The sequence below is a fragment of the Halichoeres trimaculatus genome, unplaced genomic scaffold, assembly GCF_033239565.1.
Source record: "Halichoeres trimaculatus isolate MK-OKI-2021-1 unplaced genomic scaffold, fHalTri1.1 fHalTri1_scaffold_15, whole genome shotgun sequence".
Classification (NCBI taxonomy): domain Eukaryota; kingdom Metazoa; phylum Chordata; class Actinopteri; order Labriformes; family Labridae; genus Halichoeres; species Halichoeres trimaculatus.
In genome coordinates, this window is record NW_027437193.1 from 23,109,124 (window position 1) to 23,136,392 (window position 27,269).

General features: G+C 40.5%; 1 protein-coding gene across 1 annotated transcript in view; it reads left to right on the forward strand.

Moving 5' to 3' along the window:
* Positions 1-6,144: 6,144 nt before the first annotated feature.
* The window catches only part of LOC141804176 (neurocan core protein-like), a 68,424-nt gene continuing 47,299 nt past the window's right edge, over positions 6,145-27,269 (forward strand). Inside the window, exons 1-2 of the mRNA XM_074688497.1 lie at positions 6,145-6,612; positions 21,480-21,559. Of these exons, the coding sequence (XP_074544598.1) occupies positions 21,487-21,559 (73 nt within the window). The 5' untranslated portion in view covers positions 6,145-6,612; positions 21,480-21,486. The remainder of the gene's footprint in view (positions 6,613-21,479; positions 21,560-27,269) is intronic.

Below are 27,269 nucleotides of genomic sequence, written 5' to 3' on the forward strand. Positions count from 1 at the left end.
AGTGTCGCATTTGGGCCTCTAGACAAAAAACTAAAAGTCATAGAGCTTTAAAAATTACATGGTTGGATTCCTGACAAAATTCTCTACAACCATATGATATTTTTACACAGATTAAGCCAACATTGTGGCCTACAGGACAAGTAGTTGGGAAGTTTCTCTAAAATACAAAATCCATTTCTAGTACTTTTCCACCGGTGTTGTGACGCATTTGTGCTTCTAGTGAAAAAAGTATAACTCGTACTGCTTTAAAAATGCCAAAAATGGATTCCTCACAAGCCCTTCTATCAAATATGATATTTTTGACACAGATTGGGGTAAAATTGTGGACTCTGTGAGGATTTCTTTACATTAGATGGCTGATAAACTCTCCCTCCAGCCTGTAGTCACACTCGTGTCACGCTAATTAGAATTCCACGCATGCAGGTGGTGATGTCATTCAGCATAGCAGAGGATACGTTGCCATGGTATCAACTGACTCCCTGACATCCCATAATATTCTCTCAGAACCACAAGGCTCACTTCCACCTATGCACAGCAAAACAGCCCTAACTGGGGCTAGGAATGTCCTAGAAAGATGAAACAAATGCCAAAATGTTCGTCTCAGTTTGATGGACACATTGGAGGGAAAACCGGCAGTAGCCCGAGGACCCGTCTAACGCTGCTTGCAGCTTTAATTTTTTCTTATTATTCCACACCGTCAATGAACGCTAATTTGACCCCCTAAACATGCTCGAAAACTCACGAAAATCGGCACGCACATCAGGATCGCCAAAAAATTCGAGAAAATACCAGACATTACCCCTGACATCCCATAATACTCTCTAGAGAACCAAAAAACCTAAAAAAAAAATACACAAAAACACACAAAAACGGCCCTAGCCGCCACTAGGAATGTCGTAGAGAGATGAAACCAACACCAAAATTTTCAGCTCAATGAGACACAAAAATCATACGCTGCTACCCTGGACCTATCTCCAACAGGAAGCCGGCTATTTTGCCTCTCAAAATAAGAGTTTTCTGCATTTTTGCCCTTTCTGCAAAAATTTTCTCCTCTGAAACCAAAAATGGCACATGCTTGAAAATACCATCACATGACAGACTAGACCCTGCTCTACAAAAGTTGTGAAGGAAGTTGTTGTTTCTGGCCCGGTTTTCGAATGGCGAGCCCTCAAAGCCGCCGACCGCTTTTGGCCGATTTAGGATTTCTCCATGTTAGCAGATGAGGAGAAAAGATTTCAGGTCAAAACACACATTCTACTAGTGCCGCATTTGGGCCTCTAGACAAAAAACTAAAAGTCATAGAGCTTTAAAAATTACATGGTTGGATTCCTGACAAAATTGTCTACAACCATATGATATTTTTATACAGATTAAGCCAACATTGTGGCCTACAGGACAAGTAGTTGGGAAGTTTCTCTAAAGTAAAAAAAAACATTTCTAGCACTTTTCCACCGCTTTTCCAGCGTTTTTGTGACGCATTTGGGCTTCTAGACAAAAAAGTATAACTCGTACAGCTTTAAAAATGCCAAAAATGGATTCCTGACAAGCTCTTCTATCAAATATGATATTTTTGACACAGATTGGGATAAAATTTTGGACTCTGTGAGGACTTCTTTACATTACATGCCTGATAAACTCTCAGTGTCCACTCTGTTTGGGGTTCTGTCACGCTAATTAGAATTCCAAGCATGCAGCAGGTGATGTCATTCAGCACAGCAGAGGATACGTTGCCATGGTATCAACTGACTCCCAGACATCCCATAATATTCTCTCAGAGCCATTAGGCTCACTTTCACCCTATGCACACCAAAACAGCCCTAACTGGGGCTAGGAATGTCGTAGAGAGATGAAACCAACGCCGAAAGGTTCGTCTTATTTTGATGGACACATTGGGGGGAAAACCGGCAGGAGCCCGAGGACCCGTCTAATGCTGCTTGCAGCTTTAATTATTAAATAATTCTCTGATGAGAATATTAAAAGAAATATATATATATATATATATATATATATATATATATATATATATATATATATATATATATATATATATATATATATATATCCCATTTATTACAGGTTCATGTTTGGAAGTGCCATGTTAGGATAAAGGAACAACTTGTAAGGTATTAACTGCATTTCATTAAATTATCTTAAACTAGCATCAGAAATGAATGAAAAACCACTGTTTTGAGATACTAGCTTTTCTGGAGCGTAGCTAGCGTTGCTAAGACACCCTCACGCAGCCGCATTAGACACTCCTTTGGTTTCCAATCACGAGACCAGTTACTACAGCAAACCAACTGGTGTCCAAGCGTGAAAGTATACTATACTAATATACTGGCTCAGGCACCAAATCTAATACTTATTATACCTAGCCTTAGCTTTTTTTTTTAAATCGCTTCAGGAACAGAAACACGGCTAAATGGAGAGAGAAGTTAGAGCGCCGACGGTTTCAAGACTTATGCAGAGCTGGCTAATTTTATACGCAGACAGGTGTGAAAGAAGACAGGTATACAAACATCTATCTCATTTCAAACTTGACGTGGCTGCCAAGAGGAATGGACAACATTTAAAGACCGTGAGTAACATTATTTGACACACACACACACACACACACACGCGGCCGTCGTAGCAAAAGTTAGCTAATCTTCCTACCACAAGCCAGTGATTATCGCTTTTTATCTGCGTCACACTGAGCCGCACCGTGGCATCATCTGTTAATAGTGTATTCAGAAATTTACTAACTTACGGTGAAGGACTTGTCAATTGTATTTTTTCTGATAGCTTTGGCATCGTCTCGTACTCCTGAAACTTTCGAGTCTGCGACAACCTGCATGCGTCAACTATGAGGAGGAGGAGGAGGGCAGCGCTAGCCAGTGTTTTGAATTTGGACTGCAGTACTCCTTACTAACACTGGGTGTCAGACTTTCAGATTTATCATCAAAAGAGATAGCTGGATTATTTTTGTGAGTGAGGTTTTTTGGGGTGTATTAACCACAGGGTAAACTCTACCATTAAATTTGACTAACTTGTAGAAGGCCTTACCAAAACAAAAGAAGTTTTACTTTATATGAAAATGTTTGAGTGCCTCACTTTGCCATCAGAAAGTCACTCTGCTCTGTCACATTTTTGACACCACGCAAACATTTTCCTCCTCATCTTTTGCATTGGTAACTAATTGGGTCTGCAAGCCTCTGAAGAGACAAGTATATAACCAATCATAAAAACATGTGATTCCAACAAAGACGTGACATACCACTGGGTACATGAGGACGCCTTTATGAACTGGAGCAAGAACAAGACGCACTGGACCCAAGAATAGGGAAAAACATCTGTGCCTCACTGAGAAGCAGGAGAGATTCCAAGTTATCTGACAATTCAGGTGTGTAAAGAATTTCCCCATGCCCTATAATCCAACACGCTACTACTACTGCAAAAAACTGAAATCCTATTAAGTGTTTTGGTCTTATTTTAAGTAAAATTGTCTTTTTATACTTATGAGCCACACTCAACTGGTCAGTCCAGAATAAAATGTCTGGTTTTTAGTTATTCAAAGAAAAAATGAGGTCTGAGTTTCCTGTAACAGAAAAAAAAAACTGCCAATGAAAAAATAAAAATTTGCTTGAAAGTTTACTTAAAACTGGAACTGTGTCTTAATACAAGTAACTTTTCTTCTGTTCCAGTGACAGATTTTTTTTAATGCTACAAGCAGTTCAGACCTCATATGGTCTTCAAATAAATTGAAATAAGACATTTTTTTTGGACTTGTCATGTGAATGTGGCTCATAATGAGTATAAAAAGGCGTTTTCTTCTTCTGAAAATAAGACAAAAACACTTAGTAAGATATCAGTACATATGAACCTTTTTGAATCAGAGGATGTCAGCTGTTCAGAAACTGTATGCCCATACCCCGCTTACTGACCACCGCTCTCTGCCTCACTGAATGACGATGTTTTACCCTTTTTCTTCGGTTTTCAGGGGCTAAATCAGCAAACCAGCAAAGTCTGTGCATTAAACATGGTTTTTTTCTCTCTTTGTTTTCCATCTTATGATGTGCAAATTATGTTTACCTTATCAAAATACAGACTTAGCAGTTTTTGTTTTTTTTAATTCCTCTCTCTCTCCTTTCTTGAAATTTTTTCACTGCTCATTTATCCAAGAGACCTGGCACTTTAAATAACAACTTCAGCACTTTGATTGATAACTATCACTTTATACTCAACTCCAGCACTTTACTGCCTAAATCTAGCACTCTAGCACACATCTGCTACTGACCACCTGTGTACAATAAAAACTATGATTGGAATGTATTGTAAAATGTTTTACTATGATAATGTTTCTCTGTTCTTTCTTTTCCTTAAAAAGAAACAAAACAAGAAGAACAGAACCCTTTAAATATTATACTCGTTTTTTTTTTTTTAACCTGTTTGTTTTTATATTTTAGCTGGGGGGGACTACCAATTGAAATTAGCTTGGTAGCTAGATTTGGGTACACTTACATTTTTTTTTTTTAAGTGTGTATGAATGTACATTGTCCCTCCCTATCAAATAAACTAAATTGAACTGAAATTGAATTGAAGTGGAAATATGAGCTGAGCCAAGAAACTTTGCAGGCATAACTTAGTCATTCAGATAGTGTACAGAATTGTTTTCCTAACACTGTTTCAAACTGAGAAGCATTAATATTGACATTAACTATACATCAATGAGCCGGGCAAAGGTCAAGGTGAGCACATCTTGAACCTAATAAGCTGATCAGTGCCAGGCACACAGATGAAAACAAACTGTATTAGTCTCTAAAACAAAGTGGCTTTGTGACATGAACATGGTGCCAAAAATTGTCTTATTAAATGAATTTGAAGAAACTTGACTCTTTCTTCAGTGGTAATAGCCTAGCTCCTGTGTCAGTTTCCTTAACAAAGGGGTCAAGCTGACCTTTGTGAGTAATACAATCAGTATTGACAGATACCTCACACACCATCCATAAAAACAAAGAACTATCTCTTAAACCGTTGCTTTGGAACAAAAGCAATGGACTGGCTGATTAAAGTGTTACACAGTTCAATTAATTTTTCTAACCCTTTTTGCCCCTTGGTGTTTTCTACTTTTCTACTCATACTTTGAACTTAAGTCTAAACCGTGTAAACACGCTCATAAACCTAGCAATATAAAGACACAACCACATCGGCTGTCTCAGTTCTCAGAAGGTTTAAATTCTCTGAAATTGCTCACCGGTATGCAAATAAGTAGAATCAACCGTTGAACTCAATTACAGACTTTTACTAAGATATGATCTGACTCATTGTGATCTTCATCATTAGCGGCCCGATTAAGATTCTAAAACCAACTCCTGCTACCACTCCATTGGGGTAGATGCATAATTCAAAACCATCTTGGGCACGAAGCAGCAGACCGCAGACCTACAGTATGATGAATAACAAAGAGTCGGCTGCTCTTCTTCACACATTATCATTGACAGAAATCAGTGTAGGAGCTGATCTGTGGTCAGCTTGCCTTCCTGCAGCGTTCTTTGTTTATAACGTGCTAATGAAGACTGATGCTGTTTGGTATTGACCCCGCTGCAGTGATGAGTTCTTGGCTGTTGCCAGGTTTTAGATGCTTCTGGGGCTGTTTTCACCCAGCAGTTGTTGCAATTAATTCTGCAGTCAAACAGCATTCCTGCAGTGTTCCACAAGTATACACCTAAGAATAGAATAGAATAGAATAGAATAGAATAGAATAGAATAGAATAGAATGAAAGAGAATAGAATATACTTTATATACTATATTTATATACTTTATTCAGGAAACCAGGATGGATGTGGTTTTCAGCTCGATCTGATTATGACAGGATACCTGAGGGTGATGTATGTGACAACACAAGTTGAGTTTGTCCACAGGAGGTGAGTGGACATGTGGTGGATGTGACGTGAGGGTGAGAGGGGGGGTCAGCTGGTGGTCAGACTGTCATTGTAAGCTCATGGGCAAATTTTAATTTAATTCACAGACACCAGGATCAACATTTGAGGTTTATGTAGAAATCGGATTATGGTCATATAAAGTACCCCCTCTCCTCTTTATCTCCCTCTCCCTCTCCCTGACACACCCCCACCCTCCCCCTCCCTCCCCTCGTCTCTCCCTGTTTGAATGGGGGGCGCTGGAGCCGTCTGCCTGTCACCGCTTGCCTCTTTGTTCAAACGGCTCTAGCTTCTCTCCCTCGGCGTAGAGCTGCTGGCGAGGAGGGGGACGGACGGAGCACCTTGAGGTGTGAGTGTGCGCGCATTTATTCCGATCCAGCAGATATCTGCGTGCAGGATGAACGGCGCATAAACTGCCCCTGCTGCTGCTCAGCGAAGAAGGGGATACCATAGAGGAAGGGAAAGAAGAAGAGGAAAAAAGGACTGGAAAGTCCAGAGCGACGAGGTGCGCTGGTGCACACACTCCCCCCTGGTCTCCTCTGCCTCTGCAAAGTGCTGTTTCACCCTTGGTTTCGCCGTTTTTCGTCTCCGCATCCTCTGGGGGCTTTGGGGAACACCTGCACTGAGGCGCGAAGGTTTCCGCTCACATTCCTGAGGGTTGCAGCTGAGAGCCTTCTGGTTTTGTAAGCGAAGGTAAGACTGAGCGCGTAAAATTACATTTACTCTGCATGCAAGCTTTGTGAAATTAATCATATTAGTCAGTGTGGGAGATTTCTCAAGTCAGCGGCTGCCAGGAGGCGCCTGAGACCGCTCAACTGCTGGAGGAGGAATTAAGATGTTACATTGCCTTGGTTGCAGTACGCTAAAACAGAGCTTAATACGCATGGAAATAGTTTTTATCCGTGCAATATCCACTTTAAAATGTTGTTAGAGCAGGAAATAAGTATTTTCCGTGTACCAATCAGTGCCTCTCATCTCGCACCATCACAGCCCCAGCTTCACAGGCGCACACAAATCGCACCATTTGGGATATCTTTAATTATTTACAGGTCAGAGCTTTTAATATTGGTCTATATTTACGAGGCATGTAGAGGCATGCATAAATCATCGACTCACCAAGTAACCTTGTTACTGTGTCCTTTACATGGTTTTCTCTCAGGACAGGCTGTCTGCAGAAGAACTTTTGCTTTGCACATTTTTTATAAGCATGTGGCACAATGAAAAGACATCAAAGGTGAGCGTGCCTGCTGTTGACTGATACAGATCTGAACACTTGAACAGGTGTTAGTGAAATCTCTGATGTAAATCAGAGCCCTGTGGTGAGGAAACAGCGTGTGTTGAATATGTACTAAAACCAGATTTTATATTGATCCACCTCCAGGGCTGTCACCTGGGCATGACATCAGAAATATATACAAACTGGATTCTTTGTGCTCATACTGCTGTTTCATACAGAGTTTTATATTTAACATGTCCCTGTCCCTCTCTGGAAACTTTAAAGTAAGAAACAACACTTAAAGCAACACAAATCCAGCTAAAATGATTGGTGCCAAGCATGTGCACTTATCTGGGAAGACTTCTTTTGATGGCTCCCGGCTCTGTAAACAAACACTGGCATGCACAAATCACATTGAAGAAGGAGAACAGTTTGGGTCACCTTGACAAATGAGCTGTATTGTGTGAGAATATGAGAGCCCCTGCAGCCCCATAAAGCCTGTTCTGTTTCCCATTCACTGCTCCGATCTGTTGGAGTCCAAGGCTTTTCTTCCTTGGCCTTGTTAGTGCACCCACCACCAGCTGTGTGTCAGTGCCATAAAGCAGGACGAGGTTAAGCAGGGAGCGCCAGACGAGGAGATGCATGCGTGTGAGAGATAACAGAGAGGGAGAGGAGAACGGTGAGGAATTAGGCTAAGAGAGCATGCTGTAAGTTTACAGCATGCATTTTTCATTCAGTCCGGATGTGTGGAAGAGTGTTTTTAAAGACCCACACTGGAGCAAACATGTGTGTCAGTTAGTGTGTACATGTGGGTGTGTATGTAGATGACTGCACTCAGAGGGATCACAGAGCGATGTTGTGGGGAAGAAGAAGGTCTGAGTCTAAAATAGAGTGGGAGCCTGGCTCAGCTGCCTGTTTGCTTATCATGTGAGGCGTCTGCAATTCGAGAAGTCACTGTGAGAGGGAGATGGAAAAGGAGTAATATAAGATGCTTTTAGACAAATGAAATGCCTTGGAGTCACACAATGAGCTGATTTACGGATTGGTCAGTCGATGGTGAAAGCATTGGGCAAAAACGATCTAACCAGGCTGTTTTTGAAGATCTTTCCTTTGATTCAAGGTTAATGTCTGTAAGATGAATTAAAAAACATAGTTATCTACAAGTTTGAATATCAGTTTAATGAGTATCATACTTTATCTAATAACTGGAGCGCTGATTGTTCAGTTGATTGAGAGAAAATTATTTCCTTGAATCATTTTTTTTCCCACAAGAATTGCAGAAAGGCCAGCATCTTAAAAAAAACAAACCTGCTGTTAGACTGAGAAACAATCACAATAATCAATGAGAAATTGCCTTAAATTACAGCTCTATAACATTATAATGCTTTGATTTTTCACACTAAAGTGAATGATATTTCCTTCCTTTTCTCCAGCTTCCTGCCATAGATAAGTCTTTCTGATGGTTTATTTTTACTGGAAGCTAAAATTACTCCCACCCAGAGTTTCATATGGGTCTCTATTGTTGGAAAGGGCTCTCACTAGCATGTGTCTTGTGTGATGATGGGGTCTTTCCCCCTCTAATACTGTGCTAATAGCTAACAGAATAGCACTATAAAAATTCAAATCAGGACCAGCAGGCGTTTTTAGCGGCCAAGTTAAAATCAAATAAGCTTCACCTCTGAGGCAGCCTCAGGCTTGTTGCTTTATGCTTACTTTTGCCTGAAAATGTGTTTGTTCAGATGAGGATGTGATGAGTAGTTGTTTCGACAGAAAATCAAACTTTAAACCCAAAGCCCTTTAAATAGGAAATTTTATGGTCTCTTTGCACTCTGTGGTCACTTTTTGGTGAAGATGAGAGGCTTTTATTTAACAATGACTGCCCAGCCACTGGTGCTTCAACTGTCTATGCCTTCAGCACTGGACAGCTCCCAAAATCCTCAGCCCTCAAAGATCAAAACCACAATCATTTCCTAGAATGAAAAAAGAAAGCTGACTAGTTGAATTATGAGCTGCTGGATTGAGACGTTATGTTGAACTCTGTCTTCTCTCCTTGGAATATTCAAAACCCCTCTCGCCTGGTGATTCCCCCAGCCGCAAAAACCCCAAAGAGATTGGACAAACCAATCCATCAATCACTTTCAGTGTTTAGCCTGGGAGGGACTAGAGCAGCCCACCAGGCCAATCGTTACAGGCGTAGATGAGACCACAGCTGAACAGCTCTGCCACACAAAGAGAAAGGTCCCTCTCTTTGTCTTTGGCCGGGGGGCTCTCCTCGAAGGTGGTGACTGGTGGAAGACAAATGTTTGGCTTTACAGTGAGCCGAGGAGAAGCTCTGTACACTGCTAGCAAAGTTTTCCCATCCTCTGTAACATGGAGAGTATGATTAATCACCTTCTGAGATATTATTAGTCTCTGCAGCTCTGTTACTTCTTGATATTTTTTTCCTGATGTCACCGTGTTTGAAATATGTACACTCAGCGCTTCTTTCTTGTAGCTGTTAGCTGCTGATATGGGAATAAAGAGATAGCTGTGGCCTCTCGCAGCATTGGCACTGGTCATAAACACTTGAAGGACACAGCTCTGTGTGGTTTTTTCTCACTCTCACCTCGTTGATATTCCACAGACTCAGCACATCATCTGAGATGAGGAATTCTTGGATGATGTCCAACCAGCATGTCTATGTTTGTGTCTTTTCCTCTATTTTATTTCACCACTCCGCCCTGTGGTGAGAAACATGGCTTTATTGTGTATGCTGGCCTGTTTTTGATGGCCTGTGTGCAGCCACAGACTAATACACTCAAGATGACGGCTTCATCTCATGCACCTGATCCTTTATTGACTCTGCTACCAAGCGCAACCTCAGAACCTTCACCTTTGACCCCTTGTGTCTTTAAGACACAGCTGGTGTCGTGTCCACTTGGACAGATTCCAGATTCATGCCTGTCCTCTGACACCAACATCAATATCTCATTCAATACGACTGTTTGCTTAAACCAACATTTGAGCTACAGAACAGAAAACCTCAAAGACTTAAAGGTTGTGACAATTAAAGGTGTTTTTCTCAAATTAAGACAATGGCTGAAGGCATGACAGTGGCAAGTACCAACAAATTGATTTTTTTTTTTCCACAGTTCTTGGCATCAAGGAAAATTTTCATCTTTCACCTATTTCCTCTTTTTATTCTGTTCTTTGTTCAAATATTAAAAGACTCTATTGTTACTGTCTGCAGCTAGCTCATAGGAACTCAGTTAAGACCAAAAACAGAGCTAACAGCACCTTGTACTAAACTTATGTCTGTCATGCTAACAGAAAAGTGACAACAGTTGAATGTGAAAGTTCATTTGTGTCAACTTGGTTCATATGTTTGTCCCCACCAAGACTGGGAATGTCCAGAAGTGACTAGTTTCCAACTAGTTTAAACAGAAACTTGAATTCTTACGTCCCAACTAATTGTTCAGATATAACTCTCGAACAGTTATCACTCAAATAAGTTTATTCAACACAATTAAACCCAAAGTCAGCTCATAAACACTGTTTGACTGGTTCGCTGAGTGTGGCTATAACGACAGAGGAATCCCCTCTAACAGTCCTTGCAGGTTGGCATCTCCATGGCTGTAGTGGTTTCACATTGCTTTGGTTGGATCACTATGTCCCAGTTTAATCTAAAACAGCCTACAATTGTTTGATTTTTTCCCCATTTTCGTAATCCAAACACTGTAAAACCGCTGCGAGATAGCTAGGGATGGGTACCGAATTACATACTTTTATAGGCACCGACCGAATTCTGTCAAAAGTACCGAGTATCGATTCACGTAAAATCAAAAGGTACCATGTCTAGGTACCTAAATACATCCTTGTGACTGAGAGGGAGTTGAAGAGTGGGGGATTTTCATACTGTACATGAACACAGCATTGCAAGGTTATATATTGAAGAATAAATCTGTTAAATTGAAATTTTTTATTATTTTCATTATTAAACAAAATGATATTTTTTTTACCACATCAACACAAAAAAATACAGAAACTTGGTACTATTGAGTACTGGTACCGATTGCCAGGTACCGGGTATCGGTACTGTATCATTTCAAATGTGAAAGGTACCCATCCCTAGAGATAGCATGCTTGTTTACTTGTGGGTACTTGTTTTTGTTTGCTTGCTGATAGTTAAACATGGCTGAGCTACAGCCCCCACAAGTGGTGGCTGTGGTACAACTTGGACACAATGTATGACAAGCATTTCAGGCTTACATTAATAAACATATATTATATATTCAATTATCTAACTAGTAAGTTAGCAGTAAGAGTAATCCTTGAACCAACGGGTGGGGGTGACAGTGTTAAAATGTGCAGTCAGCTAAATGCAGACATCCCTAGCCAAGAAATGCCCCAAATGGGCTAAAGGGTAAAATAAAATTATAAATAAGATAGATATTGAAGAAAAAACATGAATTCTTTGCCTCCACAGTGCATGGATCCATTGGCCTTGTTGTGAGCCACTTTACGGGGCTGTTTTGTTAATGCAGTTTGGGTTTGACAGGAAGGGTCAATGCAGATCAATGCAAAGTTATTCTAAGATCACTTTTACCCTGAGATCAATCATTCCTGCCCTGATGGTATGGCTCTCCTAAGAATTACCCTTCAAAGTAAACACAGATCACTGAATACTCTAATAAATTTCAAAATTATTAAATTCATACTCTGGGGCCTGGGCAGACACTACTTACAAATTTAACTGATTACTATGGAGAGTGCAGAGTTTGGGGATTTTGGACCATTGTGTTGGTCAGGACTCAAACATGATCATTACACTAAAATTTGTTACCATTATGCTATTTTCAAAATTGTTAAAAAAAATGGGACAGTATGAGAAACAGTGTCTGTTAAAGTTGCTGTAAAGTTAAACATTTTTGCAGAAATAGCCCATTCAAACTTCTTTGGATCATGTATCTTATCACACAGATAATTTCAAGCAGATCCAGTCTTTCTCAGATTTGAATAAGACCCTTATTCCTTTTTGGGTAAAAGGTTCAGCTGGGTCAAACATATTGATGTCGGTTTGGTTTGATCCTTGTGAATGCATTACTGAAATGAGTGATGATTGATTGAACCCAGGCGGCTGTCTGGGTTTCATTTCACTCTAAAAGCAGACATGTTACTCTGTTCTTTCACCCTGTTCCTTCGTATATAAATCTAATGCATTTGGTTACACTCATTGGCCTCTCAGTCAGAGCTATTCTTTTTTGCACGTGATGCACATGCAGAAAACACACAGATTGTGTCACGTCAGTAAAAGGTAAATCTGAGCTCACCTGCTGCAGGTTTAAGTTTATTTAACAGATGAAATTCAAGACAGCTGTCAGTCTCTCACACCGATCCTTACATCAGTTACATTTGAGATGTCATTTCCTGTCTTTCTTTTTAAACCTGAATGTTTAAGAAAAGATAAGAGAGGTGTAACCATCCACTCCTTGTACTTTAAACTGAAGTCATGACTCAAATATTACCCTCCTTTGTCTTTTTTGCGCTTCACTTGTCAGTGAAGGATCCTTCAGAGTGATCTAAATTGCCTCCTCTCTGCGCTTTACTGCACACACATCCAGCCAATTCCTATCTTGGCTCCTCCAAAGCATGCTATCGAGCTCTTTTAAGCAACCCCTGTCCCTGTGCCCAGTCAGATCAATGGTGTTGGTGTGAGAGGACTGAGTGTGTAATCCTGGAGCTGGAGGCGCTAGCAGCTTTCCAGAGTCTCCTCTCCATCCGAAGTCCAGGCCAGAGCTGCATGAGTCATTAGATGCTTTGAGTGTGATTAGTCACCACACAGACACAGCGAGCACAAAGAGAGGCTGTGAGTTAGAGTGTGTGAGAGAAATAGAGAGTGTGGAAGATGCATGAAGAGAGCGGGAAGAGAATGCCTGATTCAGCTCAGCTCCTCTTTCCTTCCTGTTTTTAATTTCTTAAGGAATAAATGCTTCATCAGTCTGGTTGAATGTCTCATTTATGGGAACAAATCAACTCTGAAGCTTTCACTTTTATCCGTTTTAACAATTAATAAAGAAATTTCCTCCTGAGTGTGATTGAATTTCAGCCACATTTTTGCTCTCTCAAAAAGCAAATTGATAACCGTCATAGAGAATCATTTCCTGAAGAGCTTTCATCAGGGATGTGTAGTATTATCAAGGTGATGAAGAAATGACCTTCTTCTCATTCCTCTACCTTCATCTTCCTCCTCTCCCTTCTCACCACTTTGTCTGTCACTCATCTGGAAGTGTTATTCTGTTGTTACTCTGCCGCTCTCTGGAGGTAATAGTTTTGTGAGACATGATTTAAAGAAAAAGGGGAAGGCGAGGAATTACCCACCTCTCCTGTCAGGTCTCTGAAGAGGGGGAAATGACTGACAGTTTGTCTCTATTTTAGCACCATTGGTCCTGGAGTCCTCTTAGGCTGCATTATGAGTCTGCTGCTTGTTCTTGTCTTCATGCTGTAACAGAGGATCAGAAATTTCATGTGAGATTCGGTGAGAAGACCCTCCTGTCAGAAAAACATAATTCCCCAAAGGGGCAAACACAAAGCTGTGTTTGTTGGTGGAGAGCAAGATTACCGCCAGAGGAAAAAACTTTGAGCTTTTTCACATAAATTAAAAATAGTATTCAGAGACCAAAAGAAGAACAAATTATAGGGAAAGTGTGTTTTAAAGAGGCAGTGGATAGTTTAGTCTCACACTGTGCAGTATTTGGCTACTGTAAGCCAGTTGGTAGGCCAACCTTGTGGAGGTCCTAACGGGGAGTTCCAAAAAGTATCTCCGTTGTCTCAAATACACCAGATACAACTGCAGTCCAGCTCTGCTCCATTGCGTGTTCAGTCCATCAAGCCATGTGACTGACAGACAGCTGGAGTCACAGATCAAGGAGTTCCCACGCTTCCCTCTTCATTGATAAGTCTCTCTTCTTTCATGTTGGGCTGTAAAACCCCAAACCTGTTGATTCCTGGTCCGGCTTGGCTTATTGTGTCTGTTTGTCATCGTAGCCAAGCTAAATATAAACTGATTTTGACACGGTTTATTTTACAGATCAGAGTCGGACTGGAGATGCATCTGGTGTATTTCAGCTGTAAGGCACTGAATTATCACCAAATTGCTCACCACAAATGTATCTAATTGTTTGGGCAAGACATAAGCAAGGGCCAGAAACTTAGGGCCTGTGTCCATCAACACAGTTTTTTCTGCAGAAAGCACCAACAACCTCATTTTCAGTGTTTCTCACCAGTGCTTACTATTACTGAGATATGTACTTCACTTCCCGTAGTAGTGCCTGTTTTGTATGTTTTCAGAAGGTCTGTATGCTTTGTATTTGCTAAGGTGGCATTTTATAAAGTACACATAAAAACTACGTATAGACATCAGGGTCTAGTTCCAATTAGCAGCAGCTTTTGAAAATATCCCTCAATAACATGAGCTTGGTTAGTTTCTACTCTCTACGGACCGCCACCAGAGTTGCTGACCAAGTTTACTCACAAGTCCTGCCCTGAGTTTCACTGGTGGGTGATGGGGAGGGGACGATAGACTGTATAATAAATGGACAGTCTCCATGACGTCACCCATCTGTTTCTGAATACGAGTTTTGAAGCAAATCGTAAGTGGACACTGTATTGGAAATGGGGCGGGCTTTGAACCTCCTCACTAACAGCTATAGGGCGCCTACTTGTCACTCAGCTGAGCTGTGCCTCTGATTGGGTAAACTCATATTCTTGATATCTTCTAAACTGCCAGTTTCAAGTGACCACTTGATGAACTGCAGATGTTCGCACTTCCCCATTGCCTCAAATTTGTAGACCAGATGTTGCCCCTTTGGAGTTGACATTGATGGCCATGGACTGCATCAAATCAACCTAAGCTGAGGAATCTGAGAGCTTAAAAAAGTGAACTCCATCTGTTTTGACGAGGAAAAAGAAGCCACCAGTGAATAAACAGTGTAAGTGGACACAGGCCCTTACTTACAGACCCCTCTTTGACAGAGGCTTTCAGTTTTGCCAGAAATAATTATCAGTCTTCCTGAAGAACTCAATCTCTTTCTTTTTTCTTTGTAATTTAGACTACCTGACAAAATTACTGTGCTTGAATTTAGATGAAACCTAAGAGTTTAAGCTAATTTTAGCTGTGTGGCTACAGCAAATCAACAACTTAGGGGTAAGAATATTGATATGTTTTAGGGAAATCATTCGTCTTGATGCAGTAAAGACATAGCTTGGACCTAACTCAGCAAGTGTTAATTAGCTAACTAGCCGATGCTAGTAGCCTTTATGGACTGGAAAATCAACAGCTGCTTGTTTAAATGGAGCAGTCTGTGAAATTCAGGGCCCTTTGTTTTAAGAGTCACTAAACTGAATAATGTGGGTCAATTCACAAACTTTTAATCCATGCATGCAGTTTAGTTTGTGGTCTAACAGAGATGCCAGCTGCCAGTGTGTGTTCTTCTTGTGGTGGTGTGTGTTTTGGTGTGTGCTGCCTTCAGCACATGCTCTGTGCACATGAATGCAGAAGGTGAGAGTCAGTGACCTACCTTGTGCGATGGCTGGGGTTTGATTTCGGGCTTTAGCACAAGGCTCTGCCATTACGGGGTCATGTGTATGTGCGTGCCAAGAATCAACATGGGACCCAACCTGGCCTGATTAAGCAAACCTTTGTAGTCTGTAAACACACACACACACACATACACACACAGGACCACAGTACACAGAGTAGCATGATGGAGGCGATGTGTGCACAAAGCTGTTATAACCACAACAGCAGATGACATGATGTCCTCCACACTTTTCATGTTATTTTTCTTCAAGCTATTTTCCCACCAAATGCAGAACCAAAGGGGATTTGGGTCGAGGGGCCCGTCTTTCCTGCGTCATAAGGACCATGAGGCCTCCCTGGCTCCTGTTTCCACAGATTGACAGCTCAGTGCTGGGCTGTACTGTGGCTCTGCCAGCCTTGTCTGTTAGCTCTCTGTGGATCTCTGTCAGTCCGCTCGCCGGCTCTTACAATAGGGCGAGGATGTGTCCCATTCAGACGACATCGGGAAAATGTGTCAGATGGACGTCCACATTGAAGACCACTGAAGCATTTTAGAGACCTCTGGCTCTTTTCTGCTTAAGACACAACTGTGCTTGTGAGAGTGGCGAGGGGTGATTTCGAGGGAGGCGCTCCTGACATCTGATGTCTCGTCCTTAACAAAAGGTGCAGCTGGTTAGTATGCAGCTGGTGCCACAGGCCAGCTCACTGTAAGTTGTAAATCCCCTCTGGTAAAAGTTTGAAAGGCGCCTGTCTATAGGCTCACTGTGTTGTGTGTTGTATGTTGTATAGCATCCTTGAGGATATCCAGAGGCTACACTCTGTATTCTGTTTGTGTGGACAGTGTCTGCTGGGCTTCAGCCAATCCCAGGCCCTCGAACACAACACCCTCTAATGCTCTCTGCTTACAAGACTGGGCAAACTCCTCAGTGTCACGACCCTCTCCAAGCCCTAAGAAATCTCCTGTCTCCCACCCAGCTAGCTCAACCAGTGTCCCAGACCCCTCAACATGCAGGGAGTCCAACTGCTCAACCCCAATCTGTCACAGCCCATCACGGGGTCCTGACCCACCTTTAGACATGGGGTGCCTCAAAGTGTGTGGCACAGCGTGCTTTCGGCCGCACCAGAATCTTCTTTTCCTACTTGGTCGCCCACCATTTCAAGGCGTCCAACAAATTAAGGACAGTAAAGTTTTATAGGGGTCACATAGAGCTTTACCATCAGAGAGGAATCCTTTTCTGTGCCTCACACGCTCCAGTTTCATCCAGCTGAAGGTTTAACTGAGCTTTCACCCAGGAAAAAGTGGGCATTATTCCTGTCAGTTATAAAAGGTTGAACTGGCGTTGCGTAACCGTCTTTCTAGGCATCAGGGATGCTGTTGGCATGAGTCGCTGTTACCTTGGTGTATGCAAAGAGGACTTTTTGCTTTGCTGGGTAAATTATTTATTTTATGTAACTGAAATCTGGAGGGTCCAAACATTAGCAGCAGCCTTATTTCTCAAAGTCTTAAAACAGGCTTTTAGCAGGTCTCAGTTGGTAATAGGCATTTAAAGCGTCATCTTTCGTCAGCCTGTAAATGAATAATTTAGGGTTATTGGTGTTTCTTATCCCAGCCTGTTTGAACTATCTTTGGAAAACAAAGCTGTGTTTTCTTCAAACAGCATTTCTCTTCTCATCTTCATTTCATACCAGCACAGGGCAATAAAGCTCCGTTTCAGACGTCTCTCACTGAGCTGAGAAACTTCGGGCCCCCAGCCAAATCCTCTGGCGAAGTCAGCAGCTCGTTTCTGACGTGTGGTAGGATTTCTTCTGTGTTGTGCTGCAGGAATGCACCAGATCCCTGCAGTGCATCCATCTCTTACTTTAAGATGAGTTTTCATCAGAGCGTGTTGTAGGATCAAATTAGACTACATTACGTTCTAATGGCCCGGTTTTACCAGTTTAGCAGTACTGAATTTAAATGTTGACATTACTGTGTCAGAGGCAGCAGTAGCTGTTTAAGTGGAGTGGGTTTGGGGTTAAAAAGAAATGCAAATAGCTGTTTTACAAATGCAACAGCTTGGAAATATTGAATTCAAGCTCTGGTGACTGTTCCTTGAAGTTCCTTTACAGATGAAGAGATTTTTATTTCTCAACACAGATAGAATTAAATAACTATTCTGTATTCAGAGTCCCTCGTCTGTGATACCATGATAATCAACACATAAACCCGAGGTTTATTTTCAGGGATTCAGTGTTTAAGGTCATTTTGAGCCATTTGATTTATTTTGATTTGTTGTAGCAGCTGCATTAAAATGAATAAGAAAAGAGAACAAGGTATGAGTTATTTGCCCATTCAGAAACCATGTGGATGTCAGCATGAACTAATTACCTCATGGCTTTCTTCTTTAGACTGCTCTGCACATCATTCTTCATCAGGTCACAATGCTCCCCCTGTTTAATTTTTTTTTTATTACTTAACACCACTCTTTTTGGATTGTCGCCATCGCCTCAAAAGGTTTTATGAAACAAATCGCTCTATAGCAAAAGTGAGCTGCCCTTCAACTGAGAAACACATGAATCAAAAAAACTGAGAAACTTATGAAAAATAGGCTGCAACACTTGTTTAACACCTCTTTATTCATGGGGTTTAGTGTCTTGTTCAAGGACGCCTCAACAGGCTAACCACAGGAGCAGGAGCTGGATCCATTAGTCCTCTGATCAGTTGACGGCACCTCTTTCCAGCCAAACCACAGCTGCTCCCAGTTGACTGCATGTTTGTGGTGCTTTAATCCCAACATGCTTTAAAAACAAGACTCCCACCACCGTCAGAGAAACTGTTACAAACTTTACCACGTTTCTAAATGTTGTTTACTCCTGTCAGGAGGGTGATCAGAAACCCTAAAATCAAGAAAACAAGTTATGAACACACTGTGTGTTTTGGGGGTTTTCTCAGAGGGAAAAAGACTGAACGGTCGTCCTGTGTTACAGTTTCCATTGAGGTCAGCAGGTGTCCACAGCCAGCAGTTTCTGTGCAGCTGGGTAGCTCTTTCTAGTAGCATCTGTGCTGCTTTTAAAATCCTGGCAGCAACTGTTGTTGGTTTCAGCCTGTGGTTGCATTAAGAGTTGTGAGATACAGACCTACTGCCCATGACTTGTTAACCTGAGCTCGCTCATCTTAAACTGAGTCTTTTCAATCAAACCAGCTGTTCTTAAGGTCCACTTCCTTTTGGAGTAGCACTGTTGTCTCACAGGCAGGACTTTAGCCTCTTTGCAGACAGCTACAGGGCGTCCACCTGTCAGTCAAACCAGCCATGCCGTTATATGGGCAAAAGTCATCGGTCTAATAACTTTGAAATTACAAGCTATATAAAAATTCAACCACTGTGCAGTGTGTGCTGATGAACTATTCAGACTTAAGCAGTGTAAAAACAGCTGTTTTGGCTCGGTGTGTCTGTGGTTTCTGATGGTTTTTAAGTCAACCTCAAGGGTGCTCTGAAGGGACTGCAGTCTTAAGCACTTCAGCATGAGCTTCATATATTCAGACCAGATTGCAGCTTGGTCTAGTCTTTTAGAAAAACAGTATAAAACATGAAAATACCTCTCATTTCTTAATGATGGTTGGTCACACACCAATGCATGCAGGGATGCATTTACCAATCAATGTTATTGGTAATGGGTGAATTGGTGCTGGAAGAGATCTAGGGAGCCGATCCAGGTCTATGCCTTTTTTTTTTTTTTTTTACCAGCGCTCTTTGCTTCTTGAATTGAAATGTTGCCCCTGATGTGCTTGCTTTGTTTTTGCTGCATTGCAAGCGAACATGGTATAAAAGTTTACATTTGAAAAGAACTTGTGAACATCTTGAAGAATTGTTTTGATGGTAAACATTTAAACATTTCATAGTTAAAATAAATATTAACTTCAGTAATTCCAAAAACTCATTTTTTGCCTTTTACCCCAAACATAACCAGTGTTATCCCACAGTAGGGCATGCAGGTTATTATTTAACACTGGTATCAGATCTGTATTGGTACTGGTCGATATCAAAGCCCAGGTATCAGTATCGGTATTGGAACCAGAAAAGATGGATCGGTGTATCCCTAATTGCATAAAATAAAAACCATTTTTCATTTAGTGTCTGGATATCTGCAATTGCATAACTCTGTGAAATGTATTCTTATTGATTAAACCCTCCATGCTCATCTTTGGGGAGGCCATTTTTGCTCCTTTTGGGGTGAGTTCAGGCTCCACACCCAAACTGTAGCATTGTGCAGCACTTCCAGGCCAACTACATTGAATGATGTTGCTTGTGTCTGGAGAAATAACAGATTCTGTGACCACAGACAAAGACAACAGGACTAAGAAAAATGATAGGCTTTTTAAGTATGCTTCATATTATTCTAAAAATCGCTTTAAAGCTGTAATCTTCATTATGTCTAACAGCATCAGTCAGATAACATCTGGGATTGAACAGAGCTAAATGTCCTGTCCATTTGCATGGTTTCTGGTAGCTTTGCGTATTGACCCATGGCTCATGTTTCCTGTTGACTACACTGTAAACCCCAAAGTTCAAATTATTCCATTGGATTAAGCTTTGAAAACTTAACATTTGTGAGTAAGTTCAATTTACTCAAATGTCTGAGTTTTCAGAGTTGAAAATGATGATTTCTGAGTAGATTTAACTTTTGTTACTGTTTAAGTAAGAATAACTTAAAATCATTAGTTTGTGACTGTGTTTTGTAACTGTGAGTGAGGAGGGGACGCAGTCGATATGAGACCCTACTTAACTACGAGACAAGCAGCAGTGGCACAGGTTCTCTGTGCCCCACATGACACGGACTAATTGTCTGTGCATCACAGCATGGACCAGCTGTCTGTGCTCTATGTGGTGTGGACTGACTGTGTCAAAAATAAATAAATATATCTTTTTACACTTGATTTAAAAATGGGCCAAAATAGCATGATAGTCCAGTCGGAAATTTCATTTATTTATATACTAACCATTAGGCGCACACTGCAAAAGTCAGTAGGAACAAGACCCTGTGCCATGGAGCCCAGACCACCAGTCAGTGCAGTGGGGCTCAAACAACCTGTTCCCCCTGAAGAACAATATTTCAATGAACAGCAGGGTCTCATATCTACTGCCTTCTCTCCTCACTCACGGTTACTAAAGTTATGAAATTAGAGCTTATTTTTGTTGTGACGGCGTTTGTAACCATGAGTGAGGAGGAAACACTGTGGATATGAGACCCAGCTGTTCTTTAAAATGTTATTTAATTTAGTTTTTCAGATCTGCTTCAATTCTTTATTATTACATTTACTTGATTCATAAGGCAAATTTATTGATATCACATCTTTCAGTTTTGATTAAGGTCAACTTGTTGTGTTTTACAGTGATATGCAACATTTTATTTTAACATTACTTAATATTTTAATTTGTAACAAATAAGAATCAGGTTTATTTGATTAAAGACATTCAGTAGAATGATTTTACATGATAATCATAACTACTTGAGATGTTGAGTAAAATTAACTTATTTCATTGCTTAGTTTTCTTAAGGTCACTGGTTTACAAACATTTTTCAAGTAAACTCAACTTACCCGGGTTAACAGTGTTAAATGATTTTAAACAGAAATACAAATATTAACAAAACTTAAAAGCTAAAATGTGTTTAAGCATTTAAAAGTAAATCTGATACATTAACTCAACATTTAACCCGTGCCCCTGTATTTTTTTTAACTGAATCTGTTTTTGTCATGATCCAGCCTCACCATCCTCCTCTGTCTCTTCTTTCTCTCTCTCTCTGCAGGTCCAGGATGGCGCTTGGTCTGTATGCAGCTGAGCGGCAGATCCTCCTCGCCCTCATGCTGCTGCTCTACTTAGGCTTGGGTAAGTTCTCTGCTTTACACCTCCAGTATTTTGTTTCCTTAAACTGCTACTCCTCCAAGGCCGTCAGGCTCCAGCCTGCAGTTCCTGACTAGAAAAAGAAATGAATAATTTGAGCACACAAGTGAGTTCAGCAAAAAGAAATGCATGCAGGAAGAGAAAGGCTAGCTGGACTAGAACAGAGAAAAAAAAACATCAGTTCCCACATTAATTTTTCAACACACATAAATCCACAGGACAGGTCTGTGCTAATTTCTGTGTTGCAAATGAGAGCTGACATGCTGAGGATGTTTGCAGACATGCACGGTGGGATTGAGCTGGAAAACCTCCAAAGCCATTTAAACAAGTTTAGCCCACCATCTGTTCCATTACAACCACGCATAAAATTCACAATTATGGTACAAAAAGACAAAACATCTCCAGGCTGCAGGTCCCGCGGGGATAGTATCGCGGGTTTGAGGTGCCACATGCAGCCTGTAAAGATGAGTTCATCTTCTTAATTACGTTTTCTGCAATCAGTATGCATGATGTTGGTATGAATTATTATTAAGAGGAGAAAATGATAATCTCGTCCCAAAATCAGAACACGTCCTTACGAGTCATTTAACTTTGGCAACAAACAGTTTCTTACTTCACATTCAGTCATGTATATGCCCATGTTTGAAGCATCAGGATCAAAAGACAAACAAAGAAATTTGTCCATTAAGTAGTATGACAAAATTATAGATGCTTCTGCCTTTACTTCACAGTTAAACACTTATAAGATCACATTGTACATATATTGCAGAAAAAGTAGCTTACATTTGCCCTAAAGCAGTGAAAAAAACCACAACTTTACTCTTTTACAGAACTCAGACATCCTTATAGAAAGGTTTACTTGGTTTAGTACTGAACACTTCATTTCTCTATACTGCCATGTTATTGGCAGTTTATTCTGTCTGCCAACAGGAATAAGTGGAGTGACTGCTCAATGTGTAGGAGTTAAACATCTTCAACCTGGCAGCACAACTGTGGCAGATACATAGAAAATATCTTGTCAATATACAGTCAAATTTTTTCCCTTTCCCTGATTTAACAAGGCGACGATGTGTCTGTGTCAGCAAACCGCAGAGTGTTTCAAACATGGATGTGTTCTCGGTGACATCAGCCACTTATTCCTGAAGAGGCGTTTTGAAGACCAAAGATCGAGCGAAGATCAAACCTGAATTTTTTACCATTTTGGAAATTTAAGAGGTGTTGCTGAGGCAGATCTGACATTGCCCACATCAGTCAACTCAAACACACAAACTGTGATTCAAACCTTTACGTAACTCTTTTTCAAATTAAAAGGAACAAATCAGATTTAAAAAATTGTTACAATTACAGTTTGTTGGCATGAAATAAATGAGGTTCTCAAACCAAAAGTACTTTGAACAAGAAAGGCACTCAGAGAGCACAAACCTCCACCAAGCATATTGTGATTGTCAAGCAACACTTTAGTCCTACTTTAATGTTATACTCCCTTTCAGCAGACTGTCTGGTACAATTTGGTGTTAGTTGCAGGTTTGTACAATAATTTGTTTCCTGACAGTGTTGAAAATGATGATGACCCAGTACATATTTCATATTTCAGATCTTAGTTTCCAGAATATTTCCAGGATCTGGATCATACTTTTACATCTGTCAGAAATGATGGTGACCTTGTCTTGTATTGTTTTGCAAAGCAATCTGACTATTTATTGTGGAGTTATGTACACATATGGTGAAAACAGCCCTATCTCACAATGATAAAGAATCCTTTAAAAAAGTCCTGGATCACCTTCAAAATTTAATCATTTCTTCCTTATTCCATTTTGAACATTTCCTGGAAATTTCATCAAGAGCCATTTGTTTCTTTTTGAGTAATGTTGCTCACAGACAAAGAAACAAACTCTCCTGAAAACATAACCTCCTTGGTGGAGGTAACCAGGCTGCAAACATGTTTATTTCAACTACAAACATGAGCATTCGATTATAGTGGCCTCTAACAGGGTTTCCTCCAGTCCGAAGTGGACACTACAGGAACTGCAGTTCAGCAGATTGCATCTTTGTGTGTCAATGTTGTTTGCATACATTTAAATGAACAATAAGGCATTCATCTGGAGCAAGAAAGGCCATTTTTCTATATGAGCCTCATTGCTAATAAAACCTTGTTCACCAACACTAGCACTAATAGCTCCACATATTATAGTAAAAAGTTTCATAAGGGTATTTACACTCAAACTTTTCAGTTATCAGAACATCAGGTCCACCTCTGGATGACCTAAAACAGGGGTTCCCAAACTTTACTGTGCCAGGCCCCCCAAACAGCATTTGCTCCTGGCCGGGGACCCCCTCTGGAAACCAACATACTTCAGAATACATAAAGAAATGTCAACTTTAAGGATGTATTTTCTAACTTTTATTCACTTTTCAATAATTATGACATTTGTCAAGAACAGGAAATTATTAACAAATAAAAGACAGACTCACACAATCAGGTTGTTGCAAAAAGGAGATGACATTTCAGGGCTCTGTCAGCCAAGGTGGGTTACTCCTTTCTCACATGTAGCCAGTAGTAAGACAGGGCAAGAGCCTCAGTGTGGAGTTCAGTTTTTAGATAGCTTAATAATTGACACAAACTGCCAGGTCGACACAGATCATGACCTCATCACGCCGAAGTTGCAGCTGTCACATGAGGTGCGGTTAGATACAATCAGAAAACTGTGAACCTGATGATTATGGCACCTTACGTGTTGTATGTTCAGGACGAATAGTATTTTCAAAAATAAATAAAATTATATCTAATTTTAAATTATATAATATTAATAATAATCACAAGATATATTTTTTTCCCTTCCCTCCAATTTTCTGAGGCCCCCCTTGTGCTCCCTCAGTGGTCCTTCTGGGGGCCCAGGCCCCCACTTTAAAAACCACTGACCTAAAAAATATAACTAGTACGGTACATAAAGTGCTTTAATATTACCCTGAAATTACCCAGCTCATCTTCAGGATGAGTATTCACAGCTGGGTGCAAAACTACACAAAGCTGCATTTTTGCACTTGAATATCATTAGAGCACTCTGCTTTGTGACTTAAGCGGTTAGATAGGGAAGACAGTGGGTGCAAATGATGCACAATTCTCTGTGAAATAAGTGGCCACAACCCATTCTTGGTAAATCGTCCCCTAAAAGTCTTTTAAATTGAGCTCGTTTGGTTCAGGACAATGAAATGCCAGGAGACCTGGAGTAAACAAGTTTGACAGGAGACTCTAAAAGGTGCCGTCTTGTAAATGTGAAGATGTTCATATTTGTTCTTAAAGAAATACGCTCAGTCTGACCGTAAAACTGCTGCTACTGCTCCCTGAGCTTTCTGAGTGAGGCGGTTCATGAATGTGGCCCCAAGGCCTGCTGATGGTTTAGCGTCCATCTAAATTATAACTTAACCCAGCAACCTCTGACAGAGTCAAGGTTAAAAAGTCCCCTGTGCCAAAAAACATTTCTTTTTTTCAGTGACCACGGTTATATAAAAGACATCTTTAAAACATCTGTGAGGAAACAGTAAACAGAGAGAAAGGGCAGTGAGAACATGGGGTTTTGACCTCAGAGAGGTAATTTTATCAAAGTTAACTCAAGTGTTTTAAAAAAAAAGGAAGAATAAACTTTTTTCCCATTTTGGTGAGCATTTTGATTGAACTGAAAAGGTGCCATTGAGTATCTACATTTATTCCACAGGTGACTAATGGAGACCCCAGGTAGAAAGTACTCCTGGCACTTACCTTTAAGATAATCTTAGAGAGCTTTACTGGAGCCGGGAGGTGGATTTGGTTTCTTTTTGTACAACGGCAGTGAAGTAATCCATTCTCAGGAACATTTACCCTACCAGCTGCTGCCTCCAGCAACATGCAATCATTTCACATCTGAATAAGTTAAAGGAAAGCTTTTGAGACAGTCAAAAATACCCACTTTAATCACTGGTTGCGGTGATGATACTTTTTAGCATGCCCTTGTCATGTGTCTGTTAGCAGCAATGACAGAAAAGCATTTTATGGATGGACTAATGGTGGCATGAAACGATCAAATCGGGTTTGCAGATTCGGTTTAAGGACATGATATGTGCCTTGAAGCCGTTCTTGCAGAGTGTCTGTAATCCAAACAGCTCATTGGACTGCGGAGGAGGACTGACAGGAATAAGAGATGGCATCTGTTAATGATAGAGAGTGTCCTTTCATGTCACTCCCAGCTTCCTCTTCCTCTTTTTAGACTGTTTTTCTTTTGTCCCATCTGTCACCGCCATGCTACAAGGTACACTTGTCATCTAATGACAAACTCTTCTCTCATTCCCCTCTCTCAGTTTCTTAGTTTCCCTCTTTTTCCCCCTTCTCCACCTCTGGTTTTCCTTCTCTCTTTCTCTCCTCCTCACTCTGCCTCTTTCTCCATTTTCTGGTGGTTGTGATTCTGTGATTACATCTGATTTTTGGGGGGAAGGCAGCGGGGGCGTTCTTCAGCAACGAGAGATCCTCTCAGGGGGCTCAGACTGTGAAAGCCGGCCAATCTAAATGCAGATGGGAATTTCTTTCCGATTCAAGTCCAACATGTACATTATTCCAAATTATAATATAATATAATATAATATAATATAATATAATATAATATAATATAATATAATATAATATAATATAATATAATATAATATAATATAATATAATATAATATAATATAATATAATATAATATAATATAATTCCTTTTTTCCTGTTGTTTTATTTTTTAAGCTCTTGTTACTCTCATGTAGTCTTTGGAAATTGACAGACAATGGGGATTTGAAATGGGAGGGCCAGGACACAAATGCACAAAGCCCTCAACAAAATTGTCTTAAGCTTATTAAAGCTTTATAAAGATGTCTTCTGCCTTTTTGTAGCTGTGTTGACAGTCCTTGATTTTGTGAGCAGAAATAGCTCATGAACTAACCATGAATTATTAATGAGTGTAGGGTAGGTAGGTTTTGAAACCTTTTGTCTTTGTGTTTCTTGTTTCAGAGTGAAGAGAAATAAAAATGAAAGTAGCCAGAGGTCCTTTCATTCACTGTTTGTGGAGATTTCAACATTTCAGTCACATCTCAGAAGCTGGAGTTTTCATCAAACCATGCAAATATTTTTTGGAAATTAACCGTCCAGAAGGAAAAAAAGTCTTGAGATTGAGGGAAAAATCAAACTTCCATTCTAATAGAATAAATAACCTCGCTTGGTGCACAGAGATGCACAGGGGATAGAGCCACAGATGGGAGGGATCCGTTGGATAGCGGATAATGTCTATACAGGTGATTCTGTTGTCATGGTTACATTGAACCTGTATGTCATGGCAACCAGACAGAGTGAATAGCTGACATCTATCTGCAGAGCCAGGAACCCTCAAATTGACACCACCTGTACATTGAATGAAATTCATTTAAATCAATTAGCTTGAGGCACGTCGGGTCATTTTGGGCCAATAGAGAAAACAACATAGTAAAATGAAAACCATCCGTTCAGATTTAATAAAGTAAACTGAAGCCTTTGAGCTACATTGTGTGAAACTGCAAGGACATCCTTGAGATCCTCATGCTTTGATTCTACTTGGAAAAAATGCTGTGAAAGCCGAACAAAAACCCTCAAATACATTTAGAGTACAGTCTTTACTTTATATATCCTACTCTTCAAACTTAACATTATGATTGAC